This window comes from Hippocampus comes, unplaced genomic scaffold, assembly GCF_001891065.2.
Source record: "Hippocampus comes isolate QL1 unplaced genomic scaffold, H_comes_QL1_v1.1 scaffold172, whole genome shotgun sequence".
NCBI lineage: Eukaryota > Metazoa > Chordata > Actinopteri > Syngnathiformes > Syngnathidae > Hippocampus > Hippocampus comes.
Window position 1 is genome coordinate 714,496 of NW_017805072.1, and position 9,993 is coordinate 724,488.

The window sequence follows — 9,993 nt, forward strand, 5'->3', positions numbered from 1 at the left end:
ATCGGTCAGTTGCAAGCAATAGGCATTCCCAGCAGTACAATTTGCAGCGTTTCTCAGAGGCTGTGAGCCACGGGTACCGTTCATAATTGCTCGTCTGAAAATGACGGACAAACCCTTTTCCTTGCTGGGACAGGCTAACTAGCGCAGGAGTTGGGCGACCTCTTTGCATAATATCCAGCTTTTCGTGGAAGGCCCGTCTTGCAAATTGTGTGGAAAGTAGTTCTGCAAACAGATCAACGTCTTCTCCTTCGGCCATTTTGAGTTAAAATGCGAGTGATAGCTCTAGCAGACGCTAATCCAATGTTGTTGTTTTTTTTTTTTTAATCTTTATTGAACAAGTCAGGATACAATTCTCAGGAAACAGAAATGGCGCTAATCCAATCACCGAACGCGTACGGCCAGTCTCGACGTAAGGCCTTCTAGTCAGCCCTAGTACGTAGACGAGAACAAGTCAGGATACAGGATACAGATCACGAGTCTCAGACTCAGACTCAGTCTCACTGATTGGCTATTGAAACCTGACTGTGCCCATTCATTTACAGCGCACACGGGCCTGCTCTGTTTACTGTTTAATCTGAAGGCCCCGAGCAAGTTTAATTTACCTGGCAACACAAGCTAGCTGAAATATGATTGGTTAAAAACTCTACCATAATAAATAAGTTATTTATCGAGTGGCTTTCATTGTTATTTAAAATAACATTGAAAGCCACTCAACTAAGTGGAAATAATATGACGTAAAGAACACAGAGAATAATTTTGTTAACATATTTATGAAAATAAAACAACAAATTTATGTTATTCTCAGAAAAGTAAACTTACTTCTGAGAATGTTTAGGCCAGCAGAGAAGGCCTTGCTGGCCCTGAGGGTCCGCCACTGGTAACAGCAGATCATTAAGTTCATTAATAAGTGATTATATTATAAAAAAATAAATAGATAACAAATAAATAATGATATCTTATTTGGTCATATAACCAGCAGTCTGGCCATTCTTGTTCTGTGCAATTATTATTGACATCAAGAAGTGAATCAGAAGCACTAACGTTACTGTTAGCTGTCTGTTCTTCACTTGCAAGATTAACGTGTCATCCTGTGTCCGCTTCATCACTAGTCCGTGTTCTATTTTGACACTTTTAAAGCCACAGCATCATTTTTGTTTCCAATCAATGACTGCATAAATAACTCCTTTCAGAGTTTAGACTTCTTCTAATACTGCACATTTGGAAATATGCTTTGAGCGTGCACTGGTTCACTTTGACTTTTGGGAAACTCACACCGTTGCTCAAATTTGACTTTTGGTTAGGATACTGGATGGATTATTCAGAGTGCACCAAAAGCGGAGTGCCTGTGAATTCCCTAAGCTCTCCGGTGGCACATGGTGCACTAGTCCTGGTTGTCTCCGGAAATTAATGGGAGCGGCGCGCACTCTGCCTCTTCGAACACACGCACGCTCAGAGTAGCGTATGGGTGTATCTCCGAACATGCGATATGTTGACATTCTTCACTCTTCATTCTTTCTCATGTTCTTTTTCTGCAACACACTCGACTCGCGAGCCCGCCACGCAAAGGTAAGGAAGTGCATTTGGCATGTACCAATGCACACTGGATAATGTAGTACAGTATAGTCATAGGAGTATCACAAAGTGGAAGAGAGGAATATAACAAGAGAGGGTACTCTTGGCTCATGTGAAGTCCCGGTACGCCGTAAAATGTCCATGTACACTTGATGCTAAAATTGAGAAGTTCTGGTACTCCGTATTGGTGCGTAATGGTGTGTACCGGCCCACTTAAAGCACTGGCCTTAATGAAATTGACTTTATAGATGGTAATGAATGCTGACAAAGTACTGCTCTCCTTTTCAGGGTTTGTACCATGCTGACCAAAGGTTCGGTCCAGGTGTGCTCAGTGAGCCAACAGGATGTCAAGATGTAGGTCTATGGCATGGGAAGCATCTGATACAACTGTGTAACTCTGTACAAAGCAGCTTCAGCCTCAAAAACTTAACTGAATATGCTGCTTACTTGGAGCAAAACATCTTCTCACATTCTCAATGTCAGGTAAAATAAGTATCTATAATAATTGTAAAATAGACAAAACTATGATTACACATTGTTTTATTGTATTGGTACAGGAATGCCCAAACAGTCGATCGCGGTCGACCGGTAGTCTGCGGACTGGTCCCAAGTCAACCGCGAGAGGTGTTGGGGGAAATGTGGGGAAAAAAAATGTGTGCATGTATTAATATGATATATTTTTGTGTTGGTGTACAATGCACCATAAGCATCCTATTCACAAACAAGTGTGTGTGTGTGTGTGTGTGTGTGTGTGTGTGTGTGTGTGTGTGTGTGTGTGTGTATATATATATATAAATAACCTACGATGGTGCATGCCCTGCATCACCGGAAGTTCTGAGTGGTCAGCAGTCTACAATTTGCAGCTTGCGATTCGAGCTGTTGTGATATATCTCTCTATTTTATTTTTTTTTAACTTATTCTCATTCAAAATTTGTTTGATCTGCAATTCACCAATGCATTAGATTTTTATTGGTTAAATTTAATTAATTTTAAATGTATTATTACTAACACTCTAAATTGTCCCTAGGTGTGAATGTGAGCGTGGATGGTTGTTCGTCTCTGTGTGCCCTGCGATTGACTGGCAACCGATTCAGGGTGTTCCCCGCCTACTGCCCGAAGACAGCTGGGATAGGCTCCAGCTCCCCCGCGACCCTAGTGAGGATCAAGCGGTTCGGAAAATGAATGAATGAATGAATGTATTATTACTATTATTCTTTTCATTGTGATTTTGGAGGTGGGGCCCGCTGGTGGCCTGGCATACCCCGAAAAGGCAAAATGGGTTCCCATTCCAATGGGCTCACCACCTGTGGGAAAGGCCAAAGGGGTCAGGTGCCCTGTGAGCTGGGCAGCGGCAAAAGGCAGGGACCTTGGTGGTCCGACCCGCGGCTACAGAAACTACCTCTTGGGACATGGAATTTCACCTCTCTGGCAGGGAAGGCACACGAGCTGGTGTGCAAGGCAGAGACGTTCCAACTATATAAACAGTGTTCCCTCACTTATCGCGGTTAATGGGGACCGGGACCCTGCCGCAATAAGTGAAAAACCTCGATGGAGCATTGCAATTTTTGTGTCAGTGTATGTGGGTACCAGCATGTTTAAAATGTGTCAACAATATTTATACTTTACATATTTGAGACAAAGACTACAGCAGTAAATGCATTTACTTAAATCTTATATTTTTTTATGATAAAACCTTATACAGTAATTAACATTCATCAGTACTGCCTTCTGAGAGAGTCAAAGAGACTTGTGTTACTCTCACTTTACGCTCTGACAGTGTAGCCGCCGTTAGCTTCCAGCTATTTGCTGGCCAGCTATCCCCGCTGAGGGAATGTGTTTATGATAAGACAGTTGGTATTGATGGGGAGGAGGCGAAGAGAGACGGTGAGATGTGCAAAGCAGCTGTGGGCATACTTATTGGCGCCTGTATATTGGGGTTCGCCACGGTGAATGAGAGGGTAGCCTTCCTCCGCCTTCGGGTGGGGGAATGGATCCTGACGATTGTTTGTGCCTATGCAGCAAACAACAGTTCAGAGTACTGGTACCCACCCTTGTTGGAGTCCTTGGAGGGTGTGCTGGAGAGCGCTTCCACTGGGGACTCCAGCGTTCTGCTGGGGGACTTTAATGCTCACATGGGCAATGACAGTGAGACCTGGAAGGGCGTGATTGGAAGGAATGCACTCACAATGTCAACCTGAATGGTGTTCTGTTACTGGAGTGCTCGTCACAGATTGTCCATAACAAACACCATGTTCAAACATAAGGGTGTCCATGTATGCATTTGGCACCAAGACACCGTAGGCCGCACGCAGTTTGCTGATCAATATTGTAGTTGTGTTCACGGATTTGCTGCCACATGTTTTGGACACTTGGATGAAGGGGGGTGCGGAGCTGTCGACTGATCATCAGCTGGTGGTGCGTTGCACTCGATGGTGGGAGAAAAAGCCGGCCCGACCCAAACATACTCTTTTGGTGGTTTTGGTGGGAACGTCTGGCAGAATCCTCTATCAAAAAGAGTTTCAACTCCCACGTCCAGCAGAACTTTGCCCACGTCCCAAGTGAAGCAGGGGACATTTAGTCCGAGTGAATTATGTTCTGTGTCTCCATTGTTGACATGTTCTGTGCCTCCACTGTTGAGGCTGTCGATTGGAGCTGTGGCCGTAAGGTGATCAGTGCCAGTCAGGGCAGTAGTCCCCTTCCCCAATGGTGGACACCGATAGTCAGGGATGCCGGCGAAGTGAAGAAAGAGTCCTATTGGGCTTTTTGTCCTGTTCGCAGCTGACAGATATGGGCTGGCCAAGCATAATGCAGCTTCGGCAGTCACTGAGGCAAAAACCTGGGCATGGGACGAGTTTGACGAGGCCATGGAAACATGGACAACTTTGAGGATTTTTGGTCCGCCATCTAGTGTCTCAGGAGGGGGAAGCAGTGCACCATTAACATTGTACTGTATGTAATGGGGATGGGGTGCTGCTGACCTCGACTCGGGACATTGTGAGTCGGTGGGGAGAACACTTCGAAGACCAACTCAATTCCACTGACACACCTTCCTTTGATGAAACAATGCCTGGAAGAGTTGGAAGAAGTGGCTGGGGAGAGGGAAGTCTGGGGTTCCCTGCTGAAGCTGCTGCCTCCACGACCTGACCCCTGGATAAGTGGTAGATAATGGTTGGATGGATGGATTATACTTTCATTTACAGACGCTTATCTACAATTTTGTCCACGTGTGTATCTCCAGGTAGACACAGATGAGAGTTGGCTGCTTCATGACAGAAATAATGCCTTGCCCTGTGGCATTGAGAATTATTCCACAGATGGTGACCACCTACCCTTGCCCCCAGGACGTAGAAGAGAGTTTGATGAACATTTTTATGGTGAACTGTGGGAACCTGATTCTCATGGATATGAAGGCTATAAACGAGAACCACATGCCAGTCTGCCCTTACAAGCCCGTTTGCTGGCTCACATTTACAAACACAGGTCAGAAAAATAGTGAAACCTTGTCACAAAAAACATGGAAAACTAACTGCATGTTTTACATGCACGACTACAATGAGTTTAAAAGGACATGTCGTCATATTTGTGTGTATCTCTCAGACAACAGGCTGAAACTTTAGATTGGGATGTTGCAGGAGTTCTTTCAATGGAAAGGGACCGTTTTGGTCCTAAAGGACATTTGGAAGTCACATCAGAGCTATTGATCCATCAGGCTTCTGTCGGAAAAGGACCGGCCATTTTAGAGATACTCCTAGATGGGCTTATTCACCCTGATGTAGCCGATTCTCAGGGGCACACTGCACTGATTGCTGCCACGGTAAAACACAACGAATTTCTTTATCCTCGTGTTTTTTTTATTTAATTTATAAACAATTTGGATTGAACTGGCTTGTTTTCTAAGTTAATATCATACATCTTGTCACATTTTTCTTTCTTTCAGGTGAACTGCCATAATGATGTAGTCCAGTTGTTGTTAGATTTGGGTGCTGACATCGACAAGGTGAATTCCGAGGGAATGTCGGCTTTGGCTGTGTGTCACGTACTCTACTACCCTTTTCAGTCTCTATACACGTTTGATGGGCTCATTTCCAAAACACAAGTAACTACACAAGTCCATACTATTTATAATAAATTCTGGAAGAATTCAGACCCCATTGAATTTCCCCATTAGCATTACATTACACTAGACCAGAGATAGGGAAACTCCACTTCCTCGAGAGCCGCATCTGGCCTGTTGTAGATCTTTGTCTACTTCAACACGCTTGATTCAAACGATTGGCTCATCAGATAGCTCTGTAGCAGCCTGAAACAATCATGATCAATTGAATAAGGTTTGTTGGAGGAGGGAGAGATCTAAAACAGGCAGGATATGGCTCACGAGGAACTGGAGTTCCCTACCCCTGCACTAGGCTGTGTTGGTTCAAACTGTCCAAATTGAACCATATTGCAATGTTTAAATGGCTGACATTGAATGGCGTTCTCAAAATTAGAAACAAAATGTGATATTGCAATGTTTAAATGGCTGACAACATTGAATGGCGTTCTCAAAATTAGAAACAAAATGGAAAAGATCTGTGTGTATGTACATGTATATATAGTTAATTTTTTCAGTAAGTTTCCAAAAACTGTTTCTGCGACATGTAATGTGGCTTGATCCAGCGTGTAGTGAGTGTAAATTTGGCGGATTTTTAATATTTCAACATAAGCAACATTACTCTTGAAAATGTATTAAAGGAAGGGTATGAATACTTTCAGAATTCAATGTCTTGGGTTACTTCATGAATATGTTTGTCATTTTGACCTCTGATTGTGTATAATATCTTTTCAGATGGCATCTACTTCTGTATGTCATCAGATTAGACAGGCGGAGTTGACTAAACAGGGGGAGTCGACTAAACGTTCCCCGCACAGCAAGAAAGTTAGGGGAAAAGTAAGAACCAGAAGGGAAGATGGCAAATTAGAAGGTGGTGATAAGATAAGAGATTACATTGAAGTTGAAGGGAGGGATAAGGATGATAAGGGCAATGAGGAGAAGGTGCTGCTTTCCGAACGCTCCATTGAGGTGAAGGAGGGCCATATTGTACTAGGCAGTGTGAAGTGGAAAGAATATTCATCAAAAACTGCTAAGGTATAGACCACAAAGGGCTCAAAAATGAAATACCTTTCAATCCGCTCTTTAAACTGACTGCGTTGTCTTCATCCAACCCTGCAGCAGGACACCAACAAAAATAACCCAGCGCGTTGTTTTGACTCTGCCTGCTGCATGTACAGCTACGGCATCCACGTCACAGAGAGAGTTCTGCAGGGAGCAGCTGAAGCTCTTAGTCATGCTTGGTTTCAGCAGCATTCTGGTGAAACTGAGGAGACTGTTCGCAAAATGGCGGCAATGAAGTTTGAGTACGCCTCTTCCGCCGCTTGTTTCATGTCGTGTTTTTCCCCCCCATGAGGTAGTCATAGATTCATTGCATGGGTATGTTTCACCAGGCACCGTGTTCGCTTGACCACATTGAATCTGCTCTTGGATCGAGGAGCTGACCCTAACACCTCGAGAGTCCCGTTACCTGTCATCTTTTTGGCCATTTTGGCAGCAGATACTAAGACTGTCAGGAAACATCTACTGTGTGGAGCCCAAACAGATATTTCTCTCCCACCTGAGGTAGCATTCCATTTGGAATCAGGTCCCAACGTTTGAATTTATTTGTGCAATTGATATTTTTATAGTTTATATTTTCCTAATACTGGTTTCAATAATGTATCCCCATACTAAAGATGGTGTTAAACAACTCTGTCCACATAAAAAAAAAAATCTGATAATTTCATTGTGTTGTAGAGAAAAGGCCTTTATCCTCTCCATGTAGCTGCAGCACTGCCCGGTCTAGAAGGTCCCGAAATCACTAAACTGCTGCTGCACGCATTAACGGATCCAGATGCACGGGCATGTGACCATGACGACATCTATGAACCAGATAAGGTGTGCAGAAAACCCTTGCCAGTCACAGGATAGGAACACAGCCCTTCCATGAATAGCAACAAAATGCAAGTAATTGACACAGCCCTAATTTAATCATTTACAAATTAATGCACCGGAAGTGAGCATGTGCATGGACAAAGACTCTGCATAAAGTCCACTAAAAACCCAAGCTTAGTTTAGCTCTTCCCTGGAATACAAATAGGTTAGTATCATATAAAGTGAACAAAAAATGCAAATAGGTGAGTTTTTCAGGAAATAGCTTTTGATAGGTTTCACAGAGAAAACAATAATTAATAGCTAACTGCGAGCAGGCAGTGCATTCATTCTGTAGGCGCATTTTAGATCCTTGTTAACAATTTAAAATATTAGTTAGTTCAATTGTTAATGCAACTGCATTATTTTACAGGGTTCCACTATAACAAGAAAATCATGGAGGGTCAGTGAGAAGCCACGTCCTAAAGAAGGAGGTCGTACAGCTCTCCACATAGCTTGCCAGAGAGACAGCGACTACTGTGTGAGTTAACCCAACATAAGGATGCATTTCTGTCCACATAACAGCAACATATTTAAAAGTTGAGTCGTGCTGAGTTTGACACCCCTCGCTAATGTGCAGGTGTGAAAAAATGTGTTTTTTTCGAATGTTTTTCGGCACAATTTTTCAAATTTTCATCCCCACCCAAGATGGGGGTTATGGAGCTTAAAAACAGAATTGAGATTTACTCCAGAGCCCACAGTGCGAGTGAGCCATTTATATGATACAGATGTTGTCACGCATGATGTGTGTGCAAAGTTCAACGTGTTTTCACACTTACTCAGGCCAACAAAATCAGCATAATTTCTCCTGGCAAATAGCTCATCGGCACAGCAACAGCATCCCACGAAATAAAATGTTCTTGCTTTTCCTGGTTATCTTAAGATGAAACACCCACAGTTTCAAGATAATTGGGTAAAATATCTAGGAAGAGTCGTTTAAAATGTCCCCTCTATAGAAGGCAACAAAACGGGACCACATTTGAAAGCAATTTCAAAATGTCTGACTTCCTGATAAAAAGTCTTCTGCAGCCATCTGTTTTTTAACAGATGGCTGCAGAAGACTTTTTTTTGTAGGTCTTGGGCTGTTACATTTGCCCTCGACTATTCATTGATCTTGGTGCAACATAAAACTGGGTCTGCTTTGTTGAAAAATTTGTAGAGCCATTTTTGAAAAATCTCACAATATATGGGAACTTATAAAATATTGATTATTTTGCCAGGCCTGATGTGTGTGCAAAGTTTCATGAGCTTTTGTGTACGTTTAAACCTTCAAAATTACTGTTGCTTTCTTGGCTAAAAGCGCATTGCCATGGCAACAGCATTTCATGAAAAATCACAAACTTGTGTTTCAACATCATGAAAGTCGAAACACTCTTCCCAGCAAACATGAGGTAGTGCTGGTTAACCGACTTGGGGGAAAAAAAAAATCAAAGATTCAGACCAGTATTCCTTTGAGCCATTAAGTGACGCGACCACTGCAATGAAAAATAAATTATAGATAGATATCTTTATACCTGAACACTCAACAAGCAGCTTTTGTTGTCACTGACATGCTAAATTTGAAAGTACCGTATTTTCAGCACTATAAGGCGCTTCGGAGTATCAGGCGCACCTTCAATGAATGGCCTATTTTAAAACCATCCATCCATCCATTTTCCAATTCACTTATCCTCACAAGGGTCATGGGGGTTGCTGGAGCCTATCCCAGCCCTCTTCGGGCAATAGGCAGGGGCCACCCGAAACTGGTTGCCACCCAATCGTAGGGCACTCATCGACAAAACAACCATTCATGCTCACAATCACACCTCGGGACAATTTGGAGTGTTCCATTTAATGCCATGCATGTTTTTGGAATGTTGGAAGAAACCAGAGTACCCGGAGAAAACCCACGCAGGCCCGGGGAGAACATGCAAACTGGGCTGTTACATTTACTTCAAAAATGTTGTCAATCTTGATATGTACAACCAGGTCTGCTTTGCTTAACCTTTGTAGATTGTGTTGTTGTGCAACTTTTTAAAAATTGCATAAAATTTATCTTGCTCAGCCTGATGTGTTTGTGGTCGCTGCGAAAAACAATAGGGACTTAGCAGTGGTCGCTACTCGGGCCATAATATTAATAATAATAATGATAATAATAATTTCTACAGAGCCATGAGTGACCCGCCAGCCTTCGCCGCTTGGGTCGTCACAAATTTTTTTCCCGACAAAATCAACCCAGACCTCACAGCGGTTGCTGCTAGGCCCGTAATAATTTCTACAAAAACAATTCAGACATCGCAGCAGCTGTTGCTCGGGTCCTAATAATAATAATAATAGTTATTATTATTATTATTATTATTATTGTTTTAATCATAAAAACAATTATAATAGTTATTGCAATAATTATAATAATAATAATAATAATAATAATAAGAAGAAGA

The 9,993-nt window shown here is 42.6% G+C and overlaps 1 protein-coding gene across 6 annotated transcripts in view; it reads left to right on the forward strand.

The window, feature by feature from the left end:
- LOC109512738 (ankyrin repeat and MYND domain-containing protein 1-like) overlaps positions 1-9,993 on the forward strand; it is a 23,263-nt gene that overhangs the window by 1,719 nt on the left and 11,551 nt on the right. For 2 of the 6 annotated variants that reach the window (XM_019864684.1, XM_019864689.1), the window contains exons 3-11: positions 1,861-2,055; positions 4,811-5,052; positions 5,170-5,386; positions 5,510-5,680; positions 6,398-6,697; positions 6,782-6,966; positions 7,054-7,225; positions 7,400-7,540; positions 7,947-8,054. In XM_019864684.1, coding sequence (XP_019720243.1) covers positions 1,861-2,055; positions 4,811-5,052; positions 5,170-5,386; positions 5,510-5,680; positions 6,398-6,697; positions 6,782-6,966; positions 7,054-7,225; positions 7,400-7,540; positions 7,947-8,054 — 1,731 coding nt within the window. The remainder of the gene's footprint in view (positions 1-1,860; positions 2,056-4,810; positions 5,053-5,169; positions 5,387-5,509; positions 5,681-6,397; positions 6,698-6,781; positions 6,967-7,053; positions 7,226-7,399; positions 7,541-7,946; positions 8,055-9,993) is intronic. The other 4 variants (XM_019864688.1, XM_019864685.1, XM_019864686.1 and 1 more) reach the window with 4 other exon arrangements.